The sequence below is a fragment of the Ascidiella aspersa genome, chromosome 2 (assembly GCF_963924565.1).
Source record: "Ascidiella aspersa chromosome 2, kaAscAspe10.2, whole genome shotgun sequence".
NCBI lineage: Eukaryota > Metazoa > Chordata > Ascidiacea > Phlebobranchia > Ascidiidae > Ascidiella > Ascidiella aspersa.
In genome coordinates, this window is record NC_139448.1 from 13675534 (window position 1) to 13702600 (window position 27067).

Genomic DNA, 27067 nt, shown 5'->3' on the forward strand with positions numbered 1-27067 from the left:
AGATGGATGATTTTGAATTTAACCCTGAAATACAAAAGCATATTGAAAACTTTAACTTCGACAAATACAATCAATACAAACCTACTGAGGAAAGTTGCTTTGAAAGCTCAGGACTAATGGAAGAAGTAAGTGAATCATTTATTTGACTCCCGGTATAATAATTCAACATGCGTTGCCTGGTTAAAATGTATTTCCCCGATATAAAAAAGGTACTTGGTTTGGTGTTGCATGGTTAAATAAAGTTTTCTACTAACCATAACTCAACCAGATAAAATTACACTCACTGAAATCATTAGCATTCCAGTGAATTTTAAACCCACCTTGTTTTTCACCAATGATTTAAATAGCTCTTCTATTTCGGTATGTATACATACATCTTTAATACAAGTCTATATGAAATTATTTATATGGTTAGGTGGTAAATAAAAATCAAAAGTTACAAAATTCATGTTTACATTACTAAATGTAATCCAAAACTGTTGCACCCCAAAATGTAACAAAGTCAATTGAATTAACTGTGCTTTGAACTGTTATAAATATTTAATTTACAATAACGCAAAAAATGTGGCAAGTTATAATCTACCCTGGTAATTAAAATTAACAGGGTTGGGACTTTGCACTCTCCCGACCACTAGGGGGAGTGCAGATTGCTTGGGCAGAGTGCTCTCGAGTCTCGACACTTACTTGCCTAAATGGTTGACCTAACATTTGGTTGTTGTTATCAGACCTACTGGACTCAATTTGTTGGTCATCGCCAAATTATGCTAAGCGGCAAAGACTGAATGCCTAAAATATTGCGTTTAATTGCTAAAAATTTAAACCTTGCACAACTACAAAACCAAATTAAACTCGCACATCAAACATCCAACTGCATCAATAGTAAGCGAAACGAAATGCCAGGTTAAATCATTAGTAAATATATTTAGGCACGACGGAATTTGCACATGGCATGACAACATTTTTTGAAAAGTGTTATTTTGTCTTGACGATTGATGTGCAAATTTTAACTGAGTATCACCCCTTTTCAAACATGAAAAGAATTAAAATCAGATTGTTAAGGAAAGCCATCTTGTATTTAATACATATGCGAAATTGATAGAAACATAATATTGCGGAGAACTATTTAATCCATTTTCGCCCCCTAAATCACTAGTGGACAAGTGATTTTTTGTTATGTCGGTTAATCATAAGATATCTCATCTTAAAGTGTTCCAAAATTATCAGTTTTTTCAGCTGAGGAAATATCTAGTTACTCCTAAAGCTAAAGAAGCCTTATTAGTTTACTAAATAAATATATATAACTTTTAACCACATGCCAGGTCTGCACCTGTGTTTGGTTTAGTTGTTACCACTGGTCACTCTATTTTTACCCTGTGCACAGTTGCTTAAAATGTGCACAAGAGATGTAAATCACTTGGTAAAGCGCCCCAATTATCAAACATTATCGTGGCAAAATTTGCGCCTTGTTTTTTTTTGGTCTTCACGTTTTAGGCTACTAACACAGCATTTATTCTTTTTGTTTCTGCTCTTCTGTTAGAAAATATCCATAAAAATGCAGGTTAGATCTTCAAAATACTTTGTAGTTTGTTTCTGTTTAATTTGCTGGGTGCAGTTGTGCGAGCGTATAGTGTTAGCATTATAAGAAATATTTGACCTAAGTTTGTGGTAAAAAACATTAGTTGTTGCACAACCCAAAAGCCTGTTGGATGATGTAAATTTTTGGGTATATTCTTACAAAAAATAAACTTAGCACATACAAAACGAAGACTTCAGCAAACATGTTTATTTTTTGTTTGTTTTTAGATAGAATGTGACTTCTCTTCATTTATAATGGAAATTTCAGCGGATGTGCAGGAGTCAGTTTTAAAACAAAAGAAGAATCCAGAACCTTCCAAACTCATAGGCCCTAAGTCAATTTTGACCCAAAAAGATCAGCTCATTTATACTAGACACATCCTATCCTATCGCGCTAAGAACAAAGGATTGCTGCCTCCCACATTGTCTGGTGGTCAAAAGGTTTCTTATTGTAGTTCATATTATATGTATATGCTTTAAATATTTGGTAAAACCAATACCTTTTACATGTATCCAGTCAATAATAATAATAACTTTTTTTGTTAATATTCTGCCTTTTGGTTACCCACCCTTGCCAAGTGGATAAGTAACTGATTTACCAGAGTAAAAACAAAACAAAAAAATATATACATATATATAATATAGTGTTTTCTCGACTAGCTCCTCTCTGAGCCTGTATAGCTCATTTGGTAGAGCTAGATCTCGGTTGTTAACACACATATGTGAGATTGTGTGTGCATGTTTTATTGAATATATATATATATATGAGGAAGTTTGTGTGTCACTTTGGGGCGTGTTTCATTGGGCTTCTTGCCTTGGGACTTGGGGAGTAAATCGTCAACCAACTAAAGGGAGGGGATATGCTCAGTGTTTTGAAAACAGTGTAAAATTATTAAGCACAATCAGTTAATATGCAGATTAGTTTGTTAGTGGTAGTTTTTGTAAAATAAATTTATATTTTGTCTTGTTTAAATGCATTGGCCTTATGATGCGGCACACTAGCATACTTACTCATTGTGTTTTGTTAATCTTCTATTTACTAAATGTTTATAGTCACATAGTGCAAATTTAAGGGCGATATATGATGGAGACTTAATGTTGGTTAGTCAAATAGCTGAACAATTGAAAGTCAAAATTTGATATTAATTTGATTTATTATATTATTATTGTAATCAATGTCTGGTCAAACTCAATGCACAACCATAACTTATTATAAACTGTCTTATTTCAAGGAGGTTGTATCTAAAGTACTACAAGAACAGCGCCAATATTCAGACTATGCAATTCAGCTTGCTTTAAGCAATGTGGCACAATATAATATGGTATACAAGCATGTGGAAGAATATTTTAAGGTAAATTAATAACTTTTTTCTGCAATGCTGCTTGTTTTCTATATACGTACTCAAAATATGTAGGCTGTAACTTAATGCTGTAGACAAAAATACAAAACTGCCCTTAAGTTGTCAATAATATAAGTGTTAGTGTTTAACTCCCTTCACTTGTAGTATTAATTTATGCATAGAAATCATATTTCTATAGAATAGTTTATTGAATTTTTTTGATTTGTTTACTTGTATTAAAAGTAAAAATTGCGCACAGTTTTTCAATTATTTGTAGTTCTTTGTTGAAAATTTATTAAAACCTTTTTTAACAGATAAATATCATTACACATTTTTACTGAGTGCTAGGAAATGTGTTTTTAATGTTGTAGGTAATTATTTAAAACAGGAATTTAAGGCTGGTTGTATCTTATTTTTCAGCATCACCTGGCTAAATGTTGTAAGCGGATTTCAAATTTGATGCAGAAATACACTTTAAGGGATTATCAAGCCATGGAAAGGGTTCCCTTCGTTAATGACCCTGTGCCTCAGTGCAAACATACACTTTTACTACAAAAAGTACAACTTTTAATATATTTAAGATACCATTTCACCATTGTTTTCACAGTTTTATTTTCTATATTTGTCATTCAATCTGTTAAAGCGTGATATGCTTTTAGAATATGTATTATTTAAAACATGTTTAATTTGTAATATCTGTTTGTTATTTTTTATGACTCCATACCTTCTTGGTTTATACCGTGACCAGCCATGGCACAACATAACTGTTTATCAGTGTTTGACAGTTGTGTATCTGAAATTAATCACTAGATGGACACTCGTATAGATTGCGCAAATGTATATGTGTATAAAATATATACTGAATTTGTGTGGCAAAGCCAAAAAGGCCGAGTAGATCGACATCATCTTGATTAATTGGTTGTAATACAGCATCATCTTTAGTTAATGTGATACAAGTTTGATACAAATTCATATTGAAACCCTATTAATCAAGATAAAGAAGTTGATCTACTCTACCTTTTTGGCCTTGCAATTCATTATCAAACAACATACAGATTAGTGCATAGTGTACCCAAACAATTTGTGTACTTTTGTAACATGCAGACCCACCCTACTGTAATCAAAAGGCCAAGTGATGGATGCAACATCCCAAAGTTTAATTTCTCTTCTCAAGGAAAACCATGTTGTTTGCTTAACGACCCTTATATTACTGAGTACAGCCAATAAGTATAGTTTAAATATTTATTTAACTTTGCCTAAAAAGTTCATTTTATCGAAAAAGGCAATTTTACCTGAAAAGGCAATTTTCTGTAAAATTGTAATTTATCGTGTTTTTATGTTGAGTGTATTTTTTTAACTATTTTATGCAATTAATATGCATAGCAACCAAAAATACTAAACACTGAAATATCTATTGCTGTTTATGAAAATACGTTCAATTTAAGATTAACTTGCAATGCGATTAGCATTTTTTGATTTTCTGTGTTTAAACTAATATTTATTTTCAAATCAACATTCAAGTTCTTTGGCGAAAACAATTTGGGTCTATCTTTCTAACAAAAAAAATTCTTTATCTTTTATATGTTTGACGATAAAAATGTTTATGTTTTTATTCAGACTCGTAGACGAATGGCAACCAGACATTGTTTTGTCGGTCAAGAGCTTAAAACTTTTTGCTGGCAACATTGCACCTTTTCCAAAAGAATGGGAAATACCAATTGTTGTCCAACAAAAAAAAGGTACTTAATGACTGGATAAATGATGTTTCCATACTCTGCCTGCAAACTTACAATTTTGTGTCAAGAACATGGCTTTAGATCAGGGGCGTCCAACATGAGGCACGCGACGTAATAGAAAATGGCACACAAGCCCCCCCCAAAAAATACAGCCAATTGTCAAAAAAGCTAAATTTATTATACAGCCTATTGTCATTGTTTCTTCACAAAAAAAAAACAATCCCAGCAATTAAGACAACAAACAATTACTTTTGATATTACGGCACTGTACTGTTTCTATTTTTTGTATAAAAGCGCTTTCAAAATTAGAAAACAAATAGTTGCTAAACTTTGGCACGGGAAAAAGTTATAAGATAAAAATTGGCACGGCGGTATGTTTGAGTTGGACACCCCTGCTTTAGACATTAACAATTTTATTTTATTGTGTTAAGGCGATGACAATATTGAAAGGCAAGTGTTATTTGTGGGAAAGTCGCTGCCATGTAAAAGTTTAAATGCCCGTGAAAAGAACCTTATCTACTTCAAACGAGCAGTAAAAGACAAACTTCTTTCTGGCAATCGAAAAGGTAAGCTAAGTTAGGTTAATGGCGTTTGATTAAGACTTGGATTCACATATATACAGTAATGATAGGCATGAATTAATCTTGTAAGTGTAGAAAAATAGCACAACGGAAATTGCGCTTTATTTTTTAAAAGCTTAATTTTGTCAAGGCAATAACATGTTTTCATGTCTGTTCCGGTATTTTATGCTTTTTACAACTTACCAGTAATTTAAGTTTATATAGCCAGACTGTGTGTAAATTCGTAAAATCACTTGCAAATATTTAAATTAAAACCGGAACTCCCAGCAAATATAACTAAACTGTATTATGCAGAACAAAATAAAAGTGACCTCAATCGGATCGAAAAATCTGCAGAAGCAAAACCAAACGTTCCAGAAGTTCCTAGCTCGAAGTTTCTGTCAGAATCTGATGGTAGTCCAGATACTGACTCACGAACCCCGCACGAAAGGTAAAAATACGAGATTACCAATAAATGCTATTCGAAGACAAAAATCCTTTTTTTATTTATAAAACACTTTAATTTTTTCTACCTAAACCGTATATTACTAATAAAAAACTATTTGGTGTGAATTAAACATTGGAACTTGTTATGTAAATTAGCATGGAAGTTGAGCAATTAGCTCAAACTTCAACTGAAGCTGAAAAAAGCGTCGTCGCCGAAGCGGAAAATCCGATGGTATCCGCACTGAAAGAACCGGTTTATGCCAGTTCGAACGAGTTTAGCAGTCTTAGCGACGAGGATTACGACAAAGTGGAAAGCACAAACAAAACTACCATATCTTCAACTTCTTCAGTTGACGCACAAACGCCGGCCAAACACAAGACGAGTAAGTTTTTTTTTATCCTGCTTATAAATTCACAAACGCTACGTTGTCTTACCCATAAATAGCACTTTCATTGGACAGTTATTGGATTCTTTTAAACACACTGTTATATTGTACGGATGATAACAACTTTGAATGTTGTAACGTTTGTTTTACACAGTGTGTTCACAAGAATCCAATAACTGTCTTTTGAAAGTGCTATTTATGGGTAGAAAAACAAAAAGACATGTTAAACAAAATTAAATGTATCTAGTCTTGTTGACTTTAGATATAAGTTACCACTTAACATCGACTCTATGTTAAAGTCCTTAAGGCTGTTAGTACGTGACTGTAAAATTTGTCGTTTTGCACAGGTTTTCAGCATTTCTTTTTAGTATGACGTAAGTCGTCTTAAAGGTTTTTCTTTTCTTCTGATGTACTTTAAACCATATTTCTTTACCATAAATCAATCGTTTGCGAGACTCATAGATTTTTAATAGTAGTTTTATTTACTGAGGAATGGACCTACTATATTAAATCAGTGTAATGTGGGATCAAAAGTAAGGTTTCCGGTTAAACCAGCCGAAGACTGAAGAAAAAAGCGTATATGATAAAAAAAAAACATGTTTAATTCTGTAATACACAAAGTTTGGGAGCTTTTGTTTAAGTTAATAGATTAGACGGCAATACAACCCAAGAATTAATCCACAACTGTTGCCCGCTGCGGTCATGCTATCATATACATTAAAAAGCAAACAAACCATATAAATTCGTGCATATTAATGAGAATTTTTCCTTAAGATTTCGCTGGTTTACTTTATGCATTTTACAGTGAGCGAGTACTTTCTCAAAAAACTTTTTTGCTTCAGTTCCAAAGGGCAAACGCACCAAGCCGCCTTCCTCGGACAGCGATGACGACATTTTGACGATCGATGGCGTCACGTTTGACGCGTCTTCGATCCCTCAACTGGACGGCACCGGCGATCGGAGGAAAAAGACCGCCAGGAGGGTTTTGCGCCCCAAAACCGAGCCGGTTTCCGCGCAGCCTGCTGAAACTCGCGTCTTGGAAATTAAGGAGGAAGCGGGGTCTTCCGATACAAAGGTAGCATCCAGTATTTTTAAGTCAATGACTTGAATTTAGTGCACTTCAGTCACTGTTTTCAAATAATTTTACTTGATTGAAGTATTTTGGACAAATTTACTTGACTTGATCTTTTGGACAAATGACTTGAGTTAAAATGTGTTTTCATTAATCATTTTTCATTATACAATTGGGACTGGGTTATTTACCTTAAGTTTTGCACATAAAACATTTTACTTGCCATATGCTTGATTGATACAGGTTTTTACTTGAGTTATAGCTCATAATTGGACTAGTTTACCAGTTTAAATAGTTTAAGGTTTTATTTAAATGGCAAGGACTTGACTTGAAGTTGACTTGCTCTAATTATGACTTGACTGGGACTGGACTTGGGCAACCGATGACTGGGACTTGACTTGTTATTTATTCGAAAAGACTTAAGACTTGGACTTGAGTTATTTTACGAATGACTTGACTGGGACTTCAGTCATTTCAAAATGACTTGTTTACCACACTGGACTGGAATCTTCACCTTGTACTATACAATACTATCGCAATTGTACTTATGGGTTTTCAGGAGATTGTAGTGCCATTTCAATGTAGTACAGCTCGAAATGTAGGGTGTTTGCGTAATTTATGACTAAAATAGGGTTTTTAAGGCGGCCTGTGGTGAAAAATTCGAAGAGAAATTTGGCCTGGATCTATAAAATTAGCAAGCTTTAAAAACTGTAGCTCACTTGTATAAACTGTCAGAAAGTACTAAAACTAAAGAGAAACGTTTCATCTGTTTGTGATCTCTTAGATTTGAATTGCGACAACGAACATGTTCTATCTTTATATATTTTATTTTAAATTTCTGTGCTATTGTTGTTAAGCATCCACACTTTAATCTCGGCCACCGTTCTATCAGTTGATACCAACCAACTAACGACCATTGTAGGCAATGAAACAATTAAACATGTATTTGCTATGCAGGAATTATCCGTCGCCGGATCACGTTCCGACGTTTGGATGAAAAGCCTTGCTGGCGATGAAAAAAATTCGGCCTCTGAATCTACAAAAGCAACCAGTGCTTCGGGAGCAGGACGACAGCAGACGATAACTGGATTGTTCAGCGCTTGGCAAAAAAAGCAAGACAAACCTGGTAGGAATAAATAGATGATGAGCTGCTTTTGTCCGCGTTTGCGTTCCTCCCCAGTTTTACAAACACCCTAAAAGATTGGTTCACACTAGACGCGTCTGGCGTTAACGGATTACGTGTACGCCTTAAGGTGAAAACACCTTCGGTTGCGAAAAGTATTTCAAGTTTGACGCTTTCAATTATGAGCGAGAAAATATACTGTTAACATTGGCAACGCGTTAGCGTTTTGCGCCAGACGCTAACGCCAGAAGCAAAACGCGTCTAGTGTGAACCAACCTTTATAATAAAATAACATAACTTTTGATATACTGATTATGTCTGTTCTAAGGCAGTACTTGGTGGAATTTTTATATTAAGAAACCTATATGGAAGTTTATTTTTGTATATTTTTTTTATTCGCGGCAATACGTTTATGTTTAAATGTGCGAACATTATCAAGATTTAAAATCCACCAAAAAGATTTAAAATCCATAAAAATTAAATTATGTAAATGTTGTGTGCCCTATTGTTTTTGAACAGGCTGCATAGTACTCCTATGTAATGGTATTTATTATAAAAGTTTTTTTTATGCACCTAGTGTTAAAATCCTAACGGTCAATTTGCAGCGGTCGTGGTTAAACACGAAGTGGAAGATAATAGCGACTCCGAAGACGACCGACTGGTCCTGGACGAAGGTGATCCCGATCCACCTCCAGAAAAAGCCGCCGAAACCGCGTCATCAGCTGATGACGTAACGCCTGACGATCAGACGTGCATTACGTACGGGGTGACGAGCGACCCTGTTTTCGCCACTCGCATAGAGGAGGCGGCCTCCTCCACTAGCGCGCAAACCAAACGAAAGACGCGCGCTTCAACCAAAGTGACGTCACTGGACAAAGCGCGCCTCAAGTCTCCCCCTGGGAAGAGGGCAAAACCCGCCTGCGCCACGAGAACCCTGAAGGTCAAATTACCGGACATGCGAACTAGGAACACGCCAATTCGCCCTAAACCCGCCTCCGACGACGCCGACTCCAGCAGCAGAAAGGTGAAATCTCCCGAAGAGTCAGATTCGCCCGATGATAACATCGTCCTCAGCAAGCTGCGCACTCATTTACCCCCGGTTGCTGAAAAGTCGCCGGCTGTGCGCGGCGGTCTCTCCTTTCCGTCAATGGCCGCTACGAACCTCGCGACCGCCAAGCCGAACGCCTCGCTACGGGCGAAGCGGACGCCGAAAAAAGACCCGACCGCCGGCCCGAAAAGCGACGTCTTGGCCGAGATCATCGGCCGTCAGAACACCACCGACCGCTCTGTCACCAAGACTCCCTTTTCGACGCAAGCGCGCATCTTGGCCGACAAGAACCCTTCCGACATCCTCGGCGAGATACTCGGAATGCAGAACAGCAAGAAGCCGGACAGAGGGCACGCTTCAAATCGTGAAAAGCGGTCGAGGAACGACGCAGAAGAAGAGTAAGTATACTACACTAGTTATGTTTTTTTTCTGTTTTGCTATTCCTGCGCTTGGTATTTTTGTCGGTTGAGCCGATGTCAAATTACAGATTTTACATCGTGAAGCAATTTTGTGCTGGAATACATATAGGTATATATGCAGGCTTAAGTACTTGGCGTTTTCCGTCGCGAAGTTGATGAAATATTTGTATAAAAAATTAGTTGTAGATGTGTATTCTGACAGTACTTATTTCATCATGATTGAAGCAACCAAATCATAAATACAGAGTTGCCTTAGTGGGATAACTGTAACGAAAGTATTAGTATCATTGATGTGGCGCCATGCGAAGTGAAAAAATTCAATAATCCTGTGTGAAACAATAGCAAACGCTGTAATGGTTAAATGGACTATTAGAGAAGGCCACAAAATAGGGACTAATTGCCCTTGTCTGCCAGTTTGCACCACTGAAGCAACTGCTAAAACAACAAATAAGTGCAGTGTTTAACTTCCTCTGTATTGTCGTGCAGTTTCGACCAGCTGATGGCTCAACACACGCAGCAGCGGACTCGAATGGTGGAGAAGGGGGGAAAACAGCGATTCTACACTCTCTGGAGCTTCGGAGAGACCAAAGTTCTCATAAGGGGCGGACTGCACGGAGTCGTAGAATCGAAAAAAGAGGTAAATCACCCTTGCGATATTCTGGCTGCCGAAAGTTCAGGGCGCACTCGTAAATAACCCGACTACTGCTCTACGTGCCACTTCAAATTGTTGTTATTTTATCCATGTTTTTTTAACACAAACACTATGGACTGTGACAGCTCAAATCGGATGCAGCCCACTTTAAGAATACGCATTCTAGAATGACTTTTAAATAAAATAGAGCAGAGGCCGACTTCCGAGTTTAACTTGAGGCTAGTAAAGTTGAACAACCTAGTTTGTAATATATTTTACTCACTTACCTAAAATAGGTTTGATATATAGCAATTCACTAAATTAAAAAGGCTCTTTGAACCTACTTAAATTAGAAACACAGACGTTTCTATTGCTTCTGGGTAGTCTTGTTTAGGGAAATAGCGGCAGCCTAACAGATAGACGTATATTCGTCCAAACAAAAAAACAAAAAACAGAAGGACTTATTTCGCCGTGTTAGGTCGCCTAGTTGTTACTCTGTTTGTGTTTGGATTTTAAATGTATATCAATTTATCTGGCACAATGTAAATTATTGCCCTGCAGAACATTATCCGAAAAGGTAATTGAAAGTCGGCGGTTAAAGCAAAAATATTTGTTAAATGAACCATTTTTAAGTGACAATACCTGGCAGCAACAGTATATTCAGCAATCCACTTGTAGGGGTGTCACCATCTAGTCAAAACACATAGGTGAGAAATATCGCACTCCATGCTATTTCATCTTTTGCACTTGTTGAATAAAGTTGTTTTGTACCTTTTTTACAACCTTTGTGGTTTTGCTTGGATATTTCATCTTTACTTCGTTGTGCGACCTTATCGGTTTGGAACTTGCTACTACACATGACGAACTCCATACTTGGCCAGTCTTATTTAAGTCTTGAGTCTGACCACGCCGTTCTGCTGAAAATAACAAAAAACTAAAGTCAAACTTTTAAATTATAGAAAGTGTATACCCATTTTTTTCAGGGCGTAAAGCATGTCACGCCAGTTACCATCACGACGAAGCTCGAATACCAGTCAGACTTGGGCTACGAGCAGATAACCTTCAACGAGATGTGCAGCGAATGGGTAGACCTCGTGTTTCGACCTCGCTGCACCGCCGTACTCAGATGTAAGCTCGTCTTATTGCCACTAACTTTTTAGACGTAAACCTTGTGTTCTGATTTGTGCTTTGAAATAACGGGTTATAACACGGTAAATAACTTCACTTTTATGCTGGTGTTTTGGTCGTTTAGCTCCTGTGTAAGGGACATTTTTAAGTTGAAAAGAGCAGCGATCGATCGAAACCATGAAAATACCATTGTAAAATTATTAGCCTTCATTATACTTAATTATTATCACCTCGGTTCGCACTGTATACAATAATCTTGGCTGCTGTTTCGAGAAAAAATAGGCAAAAAGTACTTAGCATAATTATCAGGCTTGGTTTTTCGCATTCTATTTAAAAGCTCGTAAAGTTTTCTGGCCCTCTATGGCAAATATTTTTTTCATTACTTTGAGCAACTCAAGATTAGTCAGGACTACCGTATTACCGTAAAACTAAAACATGAAATAACGTATTATGCCAGTTTTTGTTTATTTTTTTATTGTGCCCTACGTTGTGTTATTGCGTGGCGGTGTAGTCTTAAATTGTTCAAATTTAAAACACTTGTACCATCCCTTTTTTCTCTTCGTAGGTAGATTCGATCCCATTAAGGAGAAATTTATGGGCACCGACTTTTTACCTGACCTGAAGTCACTCGATTCTGTTATCAAGCAGACTGGTTTCAAGTATGTGTTCACTTGTATGTTTACAATTAAGTTTTGTGAGGTGATCTGCCTAATGGCCTTGCATCTATTTTTTACATTTTTTTTGGTAAATTCGTTAAATACCGTAGATGGAACGCAAAAAATAAAACATTTAAGGAGTAAGTCATGGTGAGATCCCTGCATAAATAAACAGCTAGGCTTCTGTGCTAAATTATACGCCATAAGTTGGTTTTCCTTCGGAAAAAGAATATATTTACTGCAATCTAAACTTCTGGGCTGGATTATACGCCACCTGGTGTTTTTCCTTCGGAAAAGAAGTGTATATATAATATATTCTTACGCCAATAGAGTTCCCCAAACAATAGTCCTTTAAAAGGCCCGCGAAAGTAACAAAAATAGTTCTAATAATCGAAAATTATTCTCGCAGTGTTTTGAAATCACGAAAGGCCCTGCTGTCGACCTTCCGCAAACTGACTGACAAGAAACTCTTTCCACCTGGCAACTACCTCATTTCGCACAAAGCCGGATCGGTGACATACCTCGTCAGGGCCGGTGTCATAAAGCCACCTCCGAGAACGTAAGGCCTCTTCCTTTTATGCTTTACCAATTGTAAATTGGACGTGAAGGCGAAAAGGCAAAATCGTTGTCCCTACTATCTTATAAAATGTCAGCCTTGCCATATCTAGTATTTGTGTTTCAAGAAAATTCCTACTTATTCGGTTTCGGATTGGATCCTGAAGAAAATAATACACCAAGTTCCAAAAAAAATCATTAACGTCCTTAATAACAACAAAGGTTTATTTGTATTTTTTCATTACTGGAGTTTTAGAAACTTATGTCACGTTGCTGTTAATGATCAGCCATCAGCAAAAACACAAACATTAAAAAAACTTCATCATTCATACACATGTGTATTTCTATGAATGTTTTAAAATTTAGTAGGGTCTAGTTTGGCCCCTTTAAACGAAGTTGTTCCTTTACCAATAGGGTTCAGCAGCTTAAATGTAGGACCAACAAAAACATTACTCAAAGTTTTTATTCCGCTTAAAACACTATTGATCCCAGATTGTCCTATTATAAGTTTTGATTGATACGCAGGTTTTGACCACATACTTGGCGAAAACAACCTTAAGGAGTATTTTCAAAATCGTAAATAACGGTCTGAGGTGACTTTTCTGTAAACAATATGCTATAAAGTATAGACTGTACATGTGCAATGCACATAACGGGTACACACTGGTTTAGGGCGGTGTACGATCTGAGCTGTGAGTACGTGAACCCTGGACGCTTTGTGGTGACTACGACAGAAAACATCCCCTACGTGCCCCTGGACCCCCATAAGCAGTCCCGTAACCAGGTGCGTGCCCATGTCGCACCCATGACCTTTCAACCCCCACTGGAAACGCCGCCTAAGAAAAAGAAGAAAAAGGGCAAAAAGAAAAAGAACAAAAATAGGAAATCGGTCGAGCAAAGCTGAGCAGCTATAAAATGGTCGATTGTTTTTTACTTAATTGTCTTGTCGCGATTTAGATCAGTGGTACTGTTTGGTTGAACTACTTTCTGTTTTAAACATGGCAAACCTTAACAAAGTGTTGTGGTTGGCTACATAAGCATTAATCCTAGTAATGAACGCTTTTCTGTTGTTTAGAGGGTTAGACTGTTTATATTCAATAACAACTGGTCGGGACGTTTGTGGTCTTATGTTACGTTGGTTCTGTGCTTTATAATACTTTTTTTTTCAGGAATTTTTGCAATAAAAAGACTTATTTCCCTGTAGTTTAATTTTTTGTCATTTTTCGTTTATTTAAGCTTGATAAGTGTTCTATGTTTTTAAATACATTTTTAATTTGTACAATTACACTTAATCGTGTTCGCGAAGGACAACTTCATAAAGGCGCCTCTGTGTGCATTTAACACTCGCTATACCATAAGTTATTACAACTTGTGTTAAAATTGCCTTACTGAGTTACCCTCGCGTTTACCTGACATTCAACTCAATAGCCACCCTGTTTTCTTTGTGTGGTTACATACATTTTTTCGTATTTGTTTGCGACAATCATTTTCTTTTCCACTGCCGTCCAAGTTTCATCAATAATGAATTAAGACTTAGTCATAATAACCCAATTGAATGGGAGCCGGTAGAGGGGAAAACATAGTGCGGGAATTTGTTTGGTTTAACATCGTTTACCGGAGTTTAATACTGCAGTCGAAGTTATGGCCCTGATGAAAACCACAGCTTAGATTACTGCAGCAGTTGTTTTGGTGTATTTATGCGCAGCAAATCGATAAACGCCTATTTTCCAACATCGCGAGAAGTCGTTTTGTTTGGGTTAGTGTGTGTTTAGACCTCTGGGTTTACCGATATTATTATTTGCGTTTGTGAAGCTGGTTAAACCAGTTGCGACCAAACCCCCAAATGAACGTCGAGCTGTAGACAAAGATGCTCACCTGACTGTGTCCAACATTGTTAAAGGTAAAATGCTAATTAAGAAATCTAGCCTGGCTGGTAAAGTCGGGTTAAAGTACCTGCTGTGGCCGATTGCTGTATTATGTTTAGTGTTAAATTCTTTCTGATTCTGTTGACACAAAATACTGATGCAAAATCTTGCAAAAAAGTTAAAAAAAATATTCTAAGCATTTAAACTTACCGGGGAAAACGGTATGCTGCAGTCTACGTTTATCTTCGTAAAATATATATTATTTGACAAAAACTAGGAGCGCAACTATGCCAGCAATTTTAGTCTACCTCTATTGCAGTGGTTCTCAACCTTTTTTCTTTCGTGGCCCATTTTCGTTACACAAAAATTCTGTGGCCCTAATCATTTTTATGAATGGACAAAAAACATTTTTATGAATGGATATAAAACGGTTTAGAACAAAATATAGCGAAGCATATGACAATAAATTTACATTCTTACTCAATTCCTCCCCAAGCCATTCCTGTAAAATTAGGTATAGTGACACAAATAAAACTAAATTCTTCAATAAATCTAGCTTTTTTAAATTGGTCTGTGGCCCATCTAAAAAGTTTCCATGGCCCACTGGTTGAGAACCGCTGCTCTATTGTATCAACGCAGAAATGGTCGTTGACCGCAAGTTAGTGCTTATTAAAATAGAAAATTGTAGCTAGAAATTTATAGTTGAGTTACATTGGTTTACAAAGTAATACAAGATGAAGTGGTACATTTTTATAGATCATACATAGCGACCTGTCTTTCGTTGGAATGTCATTCTAGCAATCATGGTTCTGAAACGTTATTTAAAGGGGATTTGAATTTACCCTGGCAACTAACTTTTTCAGACTCAGTACAACTGTACTGAATCACAAAGTATTATGTATTATATCAGCGATGTACAATTGCAAATTCTTGTAAAATGACTCGAATTTAAAACAACATTTACAGCTAAACCTATAGGTGTGGTAATCAGCGTGTTCAGCAAAAGCGTTAATTTATTGAATATTTGGTACATCAGTGAGCTTGTCGACTTTTTTACATGTAGACCAATAAATAAAAACATATGCTATAATAACAATTAAGGGGAACTGAAAAAATACGCAACGTAAGTGTTTCCTGTACATCTGCTTCTGCAATTTACCCGCTCGCGGTTAAACAATGTAATAATGCAGCAGCGTCGGTTTAACTGCAATTAAAATTTCGATAGTGCTGTAGTGCATTTTTTTCATAAAACATATAATTTATGAGTTTTCAACAGCGACAGCTTTCGGGCTACTGGTGCTATTTTTTAGTTTTGTGAATACAAAATCAATCGACCATTTTTGTGCCTACAGGAACCGTCACCCTTGGACGAGCCGATTTTCCTCGCCGTTTCGATGAGCATACGCTGGGTTAACTTCACCGACGGCGTGATGGACTTGACTCTCGTCGGGAGCGTTACATAGCGACCAGTCTTTCGTTGGAATGTCATTCTACCAATCACGTCGCCAATTCCGACGTTTTGGTGAAAATTACGCTTGACTTTTAAAGTATAACGATCGCGGGTTCGAAGCTTGTCGCCGCCCGCTTTCGTATTACTTTAACATTTTTTTTTATAATTTTGGGATAAACCAAATCAAACGGCGAAACAATTTTGGTCATTACCTATAGCAGGGATGAGCAATTATTTGTTTTAAACCGCACAAGAAACAGAAAATGTCTTGGCGGGCCGTGTCAAAAATGAGGATCTCAAATCAGTGTTGTAAACAAGTCATTTTGAAATGACTTAAGTCCCAGTCAAGTCATTCGTAAAATAACAAGTCCAAGTCATCGGATTCCCAAGTCATCATAATTAGAGCAAGTCAACTTCAAGTCAAGTCCTTTGTCATAACAATAAAACTTTAAACTGTTAAAACTAGTATACTCGTCCGATTATTATGAGAAATGGCCCGAGAAAAAATAAACATAAATACAACACATCTCAGGAAAATTGTTTTATGTGGAAAAAATAAGATAAATAACTCAATTATAAATAATTGCTTCATGAAAACATTTTATTTTAACCCAAGCCTTTTGTCCAAATGTCTTAAGTCAAGTCATTTGCCCAAAAGACTTAAGTCAAGTCAAGTCATTTCATTTGAAAACAGTGACTTAAGTCAAGTCTTTTACTACAACATTACAACACTGTCTTATATACACATAATGAAACATGTGATTTATTTTGAAAGAATCTTTAAATATTCTTGTTTAGACCAGCTAGCAGTGTTGTAATGACTTAAGTCAATGACTTGACTTAAGTGCACTTAAGTCACTGTTTTTAGATAACTTGACTTGACTTAAGTCATTTGGACAAAATGACTTGACTTAAGTCATTTGGACAAAAGACTTGACTTGACTTAAGTCTTTTGGGCAAATGACTTGACTTGACTGATGGTAGGACAAAATTCGCCTTAAAAATCGTTGTAGGCCTACTATACTATTGATTATTATTACACTATGAACTTCTTAGGCTGTTGCTCCAGTATGTTTTATGTCAAAGTTAAAATCAATGTGGGGACATCGTCGGATTCTAAGGCACATTGTGAAAGGAATGGTAAGTGTTTTTTAAATCTTGGAAGTTGTAAACTGACTTCTTTAAGAGAGTGAAACATTTTTCTTAAAAGGTTCAAGTAATTAAGAAACGCAATGTTAGGTAATAGATATATTATGCCCTCACTGATAAAAAAACGGTGGACCGCAAGTATAAGTGTTCTAAAACGGTAAATTTAGAAACCTGCAGCCTAACCAGACTCTTTAAATTAGTCAAGCAGAGAGGACGTTTTTTTAATCTCAAGGCACAACACTCACTATAGTTAAAAAATGACCAATAATAAACGGAGACGCTTCCTTAGATTTCTTGGCACAACGACACCTAAAAAATATTTCTTCCTGTATAAAAGAATCGAGGGCAATAAGATGCTCTACGGTTTCCAGGCGTACCACAAAAAACGTTGAAAATAGCCGACTAATGTGTTTATCGCTAAACAGGGACTGCTATGGAGTGCGTACAAGGGTGAACGGGCGTCCGCAACGGAAAAGTTAAATCGCATTGCATCGTGCAGCTATATTTAGACGAATCCAGCACATCTTAAGTTAATAGTTAAGAGTTCTATGTAAAGACATATAAAGGCGTTCATAGTCGCCACACTAAACACTTTAAAGTTTAAACCCTAAGACAGTAGTGTTCAACCTTTTTCATACCGCGACCCATTTTAACAACCCAATGTAACAAATGACCCCCTCCAAAGATTTCTGCATATGTATTACATTTGTGTATGCACAATGGCACAAAAAATATTAATAAAAAAAAACAAAAATTATGGTACCACCCTGTTCAAAAAAAATACTCATTTATTAAATTCATGCACAAGGCAGCATCAGTGAGATGGCTAGTGTTGCACCTTGGCGACAGGCTTGTCTATGCGTGCTCGCGTGGCGTTGTTGTTGCCAGAGCACACCTGATATCTGGCACTACTTGTAGTTTTATTGTGATGTAATAATTAGCTATTGTCACAACGCCGTTGTTGCGACAATGGATAGCATTTTTTTGCAGTGCAGGAAACACTTAGCTTCTGATTTCTGTCTTTATTGAATTTGAGAATAAACATAGAGGTTAGAGTTTTCACTTAGTTGTTGGACCAATTGCAAGGGCTGGTGTGTGTACAAGTTCTTCAGTAAACGTAAAAGTGTGTACTGTTTCACAAAAGGTTGAAAAGCACTGTAGGCTACCTATGATTGATACCGGGAACTCAATAGTAAGCCTAAACTGTTAAAATAATAGTCTCGAAACTTTCTTACTGGCTGCTGATGTTTAAACATTCACTAATATCTACAGATATTTTTTATGGCAATTAATTGACATTCTCGTAATAGTGATTGGTATTTAACCGTCGTCTTCGCGACCCCCAGAGAAAAGGCAAACGACCCACAGGGGGTCGCGACCCGGAGGTTGAAAAACACTGCCCTAAGACTACGAAGGATCAGTCCACCAGTCGAAAAGTATGTGTAATGCTCCAACTTTTACAAACTGCCTTTAACTTAGTTAATTGCAAGTTTTGCAGCTGGTTATAGAAAAATGCGATGACGGTTAGATGTGGTATAGGAATATCGAAGCCGATGTAGAAGTAGGTAACCGAAAGTTTCGAATATATTTTTCAATCTATTTCAACATCTTGGCAAGTTTGCGGATGGTATTCTCAAGCTTAAGTGGAGTGCTTCTTGTTTTTTCGAAATAGTAGCTGACAATAAACTATGGGAACAAATTGGTCGGAGGTTTCAAGTTAAACGAAGTGGGAATATAAAAGCCAATCAAAACGAGGTAACATTTCCAACGCTTCAAATATTTCTTTTGTTTAGTTACTGTGTTTTTAATGATCGATAGTAACCTATTGAGATAGCTCGTACGATGCCGCTTTGAACTATTGTTGTTGTTAGACGGCAGTGCGTCGGCTTACCGCCTATGCCACTCATTTTACGTGTTAGATAATACGCTTCCTGTGCTAAGGCTAAAACGGAAACTAGATCTCCCGGCACTACGTTCCCATAGTCTATTCACAACCCGCTTGACAGCACGCTTTGAATTGTCACCAGTTTGTACGCACAAAGGTAGAGTCAACAACGGACAAGGCAATAGCTTGAGGTCGGGTCTCAGTCTTTATTGTGGTGTTACAGTTGAACGCATTGAGTCCATTCAGTGCGTATTTGCTTTCAGATGTGGAGTGGGTGTGTTTGGGTTAGGGCCATGTAATGATAAATTTATCTCGAAATATATAAATGAGTAGTTTTGGGTACTTTGAATCAGAACCAATTGATGAGAAAAACACTTATCGTTGAATGAAAGATAATGCAATATTGCGAAAAGAAGGAGGTGTGTCGTTTAAATATCGTTAGCTATGGAACAGCCTATACTTAGGCTGATGAGTAATATGAGTAATAACATGATTTGCATAGACGAATTGCCTTTCGTTGAGCTATAACTGGGCTGAAGTCATTAACTTGTATAGACCTTGAAACGTTGTTGTCGAAATAGGACTTAAACGGCATTGCTTAAGTATATTTTTAAAAAATGTTATCGGCAAGCGTGATCACAAAACTGCGTAATCATTTTTTCTTAAAAAATAGCCAAGATAATAGTTTACTTTTCTTAAAGACCATAAAGTTCATTGATTGAATAATTAAAATTAAAAGTGCAATGATTAGTATTGCTTTAAAAAGTTAAACCCAACTGCCGGTGGCAACAATATTTGACTTTATTCCGGCAGTGATAGGGCGTGCTCTCATAGTTCTTTAAATAATGGAAACGACCTCAGACTTGCTAACCACGGCGGTCGGCCAAGTGGCCCGTGTCAGCCTGCTCTTGGTACACTGGGCGATACTGGAGGCTTACGTGGCGGCCAACATGTTCCAGTACATACGGCCCGATGTGCTTGGACTTAGCATCCCACCGCTCCTGAACCTCGTGTTCGTGCTGCTGTTCACGTTCACATTACTCTATATCGTCGACGGCGTGATTTGCTGCGCGAGCGTTGTGCGCAAATCCTTGACTGGCAAACAGCGCCAACAGCAACAGCACCTAGCTTCGTCCGCCGAAACCTCCAACACAAATCTTGAGACCAAGTTGGACTTGAGCGCTGTCGAAAGTCAGCGCCAACCCCCGACGACCATGAGCTTTCCTTTTCCGAACCCGGTTGCCCGAAAGCTGTGCTTTGTGGCCCTGAGCAGCTTGATCTTGCCGCTGTGCAACTTGCCCCTGCTAGACGACCACGGGATGCTGCGCCTTGCCATCTACTCGATCGGGATGATGGTCGTGCCCATTCACGTGCGCTTCGCTTGTGAAAATGTAAGTTGGTTAAGGACGGGGTTGTGGTAAAGCCCCGGATTTTTATCGGCTCTGAATCGTTATTTAAAGAGCATTTGAATTTACATTCGCAGCAAACTTTTTTAGACTCAACTGTACTGAATCACAAATTATTATATATCATATCAGCCATATACAATTGCAAATTCGTGTAAAATCACTCGGGTTCAAAACAACATTCACAGCTAAACCTATATGTGTGGTAATCAGCATGTTCGCAAATGCGTAAATTAATTTAATGCACATCATTAAGCTATAATCGCCTTGTTCACATTTCGACTATTAAATAAAACATGCTATAATAACAATTAAGGGAAACTGAACCGATACGCAACGTAAGTATTTCCGTACATCTGCTTCCTGCAATGCACCCGCTCGCGGTTAAACACTGTATTGCAACAGCGTCGGTTTGACCGCAATTAAATATTCATTAGTGCTGTGTTGCATTTATTTTCCAAATTAAAAAAAAAATGACTAATGAATTTTCAACAGGGACCGCTTTTGGGCTGTTGGCGCTATTTTTTTAGTTTTTTAAATACAAAATCAAACGAATATTTTTGTTGCCTACAGGAACCGTCGCCCTTGGACGTGCCAATTTCGCTCGCCGTTTCGATGAGCATCCGCTGGGTTAACTTCACCGACGGCGTGATGCACATGACTCTCGTAGGGAGCGTTATTATCGCACTATTGTCTGTCACTTCACACATTTTAGAAGAAGCCTTGCGCTGGCGAAACGCGCTACGCTCAAGTCGAACGTCACAAACTGAAGTGCGTCATGACCGATACGACGAATCGCAAATCGATGCCACGCGGCCGCTGAACGATCGAGCGCTGTCTGAAAAGTCAGAGGATGACGATCCGGCCAAAGCTGGTCCCGATAAGGTTTGGTCTGTGGGCATTGCTATGAACTTTCGCCGCAATTCACCTGGCGTCCGATGGACTTTAGTGTCGCGCTACTCCTATCTAATGGTTAGCTGCCTCTCGCTTGGCTCTCTGGCTTGGATCACATACTGGGTTGGCCTCTCTCCGGCCGTGATAAGTCGCTGGTCGGAGGTCAAACATCCCTTCCAGGTCAACTGCCTGCTAGCCTGGCTATCCGCTCTTGGATGCATTTTTGCCGCCTTTATTCCATACAGGGAGGGTTTACCGTTGCGACCTGCGCGGGCCATCCCTTGGCTTCTGATTGGCCTATGGACCACGGGCTTAACGCTGCAGTTCACCTGTACCAAATGGAAAGCGCTGATAGGCGGCTGTGTAATCACGTTTATACTGCCCACGCAGTGGATGTACACCCTTCACTCGCTGTCGCGATTCAGGGTGCTTTATAACGCCAACAGAGGCATGTTGTCGCTCTGCATGTTCCTCTGCGGCGTCTCTTCGCTCGCCTTCCACATCATGGGCACCTTCACTGTTATTCCGATGCTTACCACCGCCTTCTGGGGCCGCATGCGTCCAATTTTCAGCGTGGCAGTTGGCGTGGCGGCCCTGCCTATCGTGGTTGACATGACATGTGACGTCATAGTTTTTATAACAAAACGCGACATGCCAAGCGTAATGCTCTCGTTGGCTTCTGGAAAGGCGGGGCCGCGCAGCAGAAAGCGGGCCTATACAGCGTTACTTATGCTGGTCGCCTTCATGACGTGCATATCGCTGTACGGCTTTCGCTTAAAGGTTGAACCAGATCTAGAGAGCTACGATCAGTTCTCGAAACCAACTTTCCGAGTCATGACATTTAACGTAATGAACGGCAAGTCGTTGCGCGAAAGGCCCAACCTGTACGCGACCGCTGCGCTCACGGCCAAATACGACGCCGACATCGTCGCTTTCCAAGAGTCGTTTGCCTTCCTGCCTTTCTTTGCCGGCGTAGACAACACCTACTACATTGCGGCCAGCGAAGGCATGCACGCGCATTACGGCGTCAACTCGCTCAACGACGGCGGTGGCGACATCGGCATCTTGTCACGGATTCCCTTCTTCGCCGAATCGGCCGAATCTTACCCAAAGTTCGGCGACGTCGCTGTATTCAGCTACGGCATCAGCAAGATAGAAGTGCCACTACGGGATGCTGATCCAAGAAAACCGCCCAGGATCTTAAGCGTTATTTCGACGCACTTGGTATATTCTGAAGCGACGAGCGGCGCCGGCGACTTGTTGCAGCCACAGATCGACTATCTGACCGATGTGCTGAGCAGCACACCCGACCCCGTGGTCCTTCTCGGGGACTTGAACCTTTCACCCTCAGATTTGCGTCTTGACTTTCTATACAACAACGCAAACATGACAAGTGCCTTTCCTGGAGCTCGCAATGGCACTTCCGCCTTTCAAGTTTCTACGACGAATGATGGCAGTGAAACAGAGCCGATTGATCACATATTTTACCGCGGCTTGAGGCTTGCCGAAACAGCGCGTGTTCTTAACGAATCTGGTTCAATTTCGGACCACTATCCGGTCACTGCACTGTTCTATGTTGATTGAACTGTAAAATTCTGTATTAGTTCGACGGTCGCGGTTGACATCTCGGCAGCACGGTCAATTGTTTGGTTTGAAAAACCTTGCTGGCAGTAGAAGCTTCAGTGTGCTGCTGCAAATGTGTGTATCATATTTAATTTGCTTCCTCAGGAGCGTGAAGGGAAATTTGTTTCCACTTATTGTGTTTTTCTATGCGAAGCTTGGGGATGATTTCTCATGAAGGTTAAACATTCACATTAAGTTTAGTGGGAAAGCTTCTTTAAATTCTAAGACGTTTTGCGAGTTTTTGGCTCGCTCAGCATAACTGCATTAAGCTGATTGTGCTCTGCTCTAGTAATATTATTTATTAAAATTTATCTGTTGTTGCAAGTATTGCTTTTTATAGAGTGCGTATTACTATGCTGTTTGCAAGTGTTTCTATTTATTAACTACAAATTGTTACCGTTTCAGCGAATTACGCCAAAGAATCAATTATATTATGCCAGTGTGAGGCTGTTTATGATTGCTCAAACAGGAAGTTATGGCCATTTAACAACGCACACAAGCCCTCGAATGTGAAAAAAAAACGAAATAATTAATTGAAAATTAAAAATATAACATTCTATATTATTTTAATTTACCGTACTACATAAGTTGTGAATAAAGAGATTGTAAACGCCTTAGGTGCACTAAAGTATGTTCATTAATGAAACAATCTTTTATGTAGAACTAATGCCTAATTTGTCCGATTAATTGCCAAAATGTAAAATCTAATGTCATAACCTAACTTAAAAACTTAAAAGCGTCTTAATAGCCTCACAGTATAGAGGGCTCTCAATTAACCTTGACGATAGATCTGCGATCCCTTAATTTGCAACATTACACAGAGAGCAATATAGTCTTGGCAATTCTATTGTCAAAAACATATGTTATAGGGTTATCTATATTGAATATGTTATAAATTGTGTTGCGTCTTTAAGTAACTATGCTAAAACAGATTTGCAAAGTAGAACACGTGACAGCAACTTTCGTGCTTTCGGCCGCAGAGGTTGTTGTTATTGTAATTTAGATGCTTCATGACGCGCGACTGTGCGCTGAACAACACAACGTCAAGTTAAGAGCATGGTATAGGTTAAGACGGGAACGTAACATAAGACCAAGAAAACAAGATAACATAAAGCAGAATATTCTATAATACCGTAGTATTAAGACGAACGACCAAATACGCAGGAATGTCCATGACAGAACAAGGTCTAAAATGGTCAGAAGAAGATCTAAACCTGTTTGAATAAGGCTTTATTTGATCGGATAAGGCCTAAATGGACAAAATGAGGTTTGAAACGGTAGGGAGAGGGTATGGGATGATTGGAGACACCTGTCTGGTTACGGCAGTTTTGTTGTCGACGTTTCGGCCCCTCTATTTGAACGGCGCTGTTGGGGAGCCGCTGTTTTGCCATCGGATTGTTTTCCCATGTTTGGGGATAAGGCCGGAAATGGGTATAGGGTTGAAAATTGGGTTCGGGTTAAAATTATTAGAAAAGTTATTATTGATGTAAGCAGTAAGGGGCGGGGTCTGGGACTGGGTAAAAGGTTGTATGGGTTTTATTCTGGTCATTTAGGTCTTATTCTGACCGGTTAATTAGGACTTAATACGATTTGACGTTTTTACGACTATTTGGTATAAGTCCTATTTTGGTGTTACCCAAAACTGTGTTTATTCCGATTTTAATAATGTTGTTCTAATTGCTATCTTCTGGAATCCCTTACAATAGTTCCGCTGGAATACAACATATCACTCTAAAAAAGAGTCCTTAGTCGAGCAACTTATAGACGCAACATCACCTTCATGCAGGCGGTGTAACTGGCATACTTTTAAGTTCTGTTTGGGTACCAATCAAATAAAGATAAACAAAAATAATTAATAAATTTTTCATTTATTTTTTTATTCAGTTATTTTACCGTTTTCACTATATTTTTTGTGTAGGCCTAATTCCTAAAATATACGTTTCTTTTATTTGCTTATATGTTAACGTAAATACCAAGTAAGATAGATACATTTTTAGTGTCTCTAAACTGAAAAGGTATTTGTTAGTTCTTGACATTGCTTTACTACCAAGCCGACGTAGACCTGTAACGCGAAATTTGGTCCGGGGCCAAAACTGATCCGGTCGGATCAATTTTGGCGTTGGAACAGCCGCTAAAACAGGTCCGGCTAGGCCAAAACTGGTCTGGCCTAACCCTAACCCTAGCCAGACCTGTTTTAGCGGCTGTTCCAACGCCAAAATCGATCCGACCGGACCAGTTTTGGCGCTTGATTACGACCAAAATTGATCCGGATGGAATGATTTTGGCCGGGCCAATTTTGGCGTGACAGACCCTTTTTGAGCAAGAAAATGCGCATTAAATAGTTCCTTTAAAAATGCTAAAGGTAATGTTGAATTTTAGTCTGGGTTAGCTTTTTGTCTAAACGCAATATTTAGGTACAGGATCGAAACGTCATAGCATCTTTGGAAGCAGAATTGGCTCGAGCCAACCAAACTGCTACGTTCCTATGGAGGAGTTCAACAAACAAACCGGATTTCCACCAAACGTTGAGTAGAAAAGGTATTCTTTCTGATGTTCGATTGTCAAAAACCACGCCTAATATTTATACGGATAATTTATTCATTTACCATTCCATTTCAGTCAAAATTTCTTGGTTGGCATGGCAATCTATGTTAGAAAATAACTAGTGGCTGCCGCGGCTTTGTAATGTGCAGCAATATTGATGTTGTTATTCGCATTAAATCGGACTAAATGAGTATTTTCAGTCAAATTTGCTGACCTTTAAATGTTTGTTCAGGGAAAAAGTCCAACTTGCTTTCCAAATGGATAACTTTCATTCATTTCAACTCTCCAGGGGAATGATTTTACCTTTGCAATTCCAACTAAACGCTTTTAACCTTGTCAGCAAAACCCAAGGAAAACGTTGCTTTTAAAATTCGTAAGACAGTGTCAGACATGATCCTTCTCGCCAAACATTCACCGTGCAGAACATTCTTGTATCGCGAGACAAGCCAAACAATGCATCGAATCAGCTTGGATCGTGGAAAAATCCCACGCGATGCGGCCCACGCCTTTAGCTCCAACGAGGCCCTGTCATATGCGAAAGATGTCGACTGTGGTTTCGGATGCTATTACTTTTTAGGCGTCGAAACTGCCAGCAACTCGTCCGAGTACAGCTGCTACACGCCAAGGAACCACAACCAACTCGGTCGCTACCTGGACATCATCAAATCCGAGTACAACGACAAAGGGGTTTCGGGGCTGCAGCCAGGCACCTCTTTTGGCGGTGTTCGGGATGCCAGAGGGTTTAGAGAAAGCCGCGGTATGTTCGTGTTCTACTCTTCGAGCGACGACGACACCCACTGGCCATGAACATCAAACAGACATGAACTAATTTCGTTGGTGTAAAATGTATACTGTAAATTTGTGTAAAATTTCCCATTGTTTCAAAAAATAAACGCCTATGTGAAGCTGGTCACGGGAGACACGAAAATACTTGTGGTGTGGTGATTTTATTTTTTTTAAATACGAACAAGACGATTTTACGTTCACGCCAGCTGAGAGTATTCACCCAAAGGGACAAATATCATGTACAAACATAGACTTTCTACGTGGTGAAAAAGCTACACTAATTTTTAGAGCTACGCAAATTAGGTCGGTCTTGGATAAATTTTGTACAAAACAAGCTAGCCTAGAAAAAAGCTATAAAATACTGTTATATTTGGCCAGTTTAACTTCAGTATGATTCAGCTACACCAAATAAATTAACCTCCCTTTTAAGTTTATGTACCAGCAATATTGACAACAGCGAAAAGCACAAAGGGTATTTTGGGCAATTTATGTTTGGTTGTTCTACAATTACACTTCGCCAACAAGTTTAAATCCTTACAGCGTGAGTTTTCGGCCGGGACTTTGCCGGGCGGTGGCCACAATAAACAAGGCCAAACTGCAGAGAGTAAACGCACCTAAACTAGCTACGGTCGCCACAGAAGTTGTGGAAAAGATAGGAGGGGCCTTTCTAACACTCCCTAACTTCATGGCGACAATACCGTGGCCTGGAAAAGGCCCGTTACCGTCAATGGTAACGTTCCCGGCCATCAGTGCCCCAAGCAGGGCGTTTGGGTCGAGGAACCGCCAGGT

At 38.7% G+C, this 27067-nt stretch overlaps 2 protein-coding genes across 2 annotated transcripts; both read left to right on the forward strand.

Moving 5' to 3' along the window:
* The first annotated feature begins 2 nt into the window (after positions 1-2).
* Positions 3-13817, forward strand: LOC146163826 (uncharacterized). Its single transcript, XM_083380596.1, has 17 exons — positions 3-125; positions 1804-2016; positions 2808-2927; positions 3336-3473; positions 4020-4129; positions 4533-4654; positions 5083-5217; positions 5527-5662; positions 5815-6041; positions 6887-7119; positions 8074-8242; positions 8845-9685; positions 10193-10343; positions 11321-11465; positions 12031-12124; positions 12531-12680; positions 13349-13817. The coding sequence occupies exons 1-17, from the start codon at positions 3-5 to the stop codon at positions 13578-13580; spliced, it is 3339 nt and encodes a 1112-aa protein (XP_083236722.1). The 3' UTR covers positions 13581-13817.
* A 6033-nt stretch (positions 13818-19850) lies between these two features.
* Positions 19851-23326, forward strand: LOC146163827 (uncharacterized). Its single transcript, XM_083382263.1, has 2 exons — positions 19851-20416; positions 21005-23326. The coding sequence occupies exons 1-2, from the start codon at positions 19871-19873 to the stop codon at positions 22907-22909; spliced, it is 2451 nt and encodes an 816-aa protein (XP_083238389.1). The 5' UTR covers positions 19851-19870; the 3' UTR covers positions 22910-23326.
* The last annotated feature ends 3741 nt before the right edge of the window (positions 23327-27067 follow it).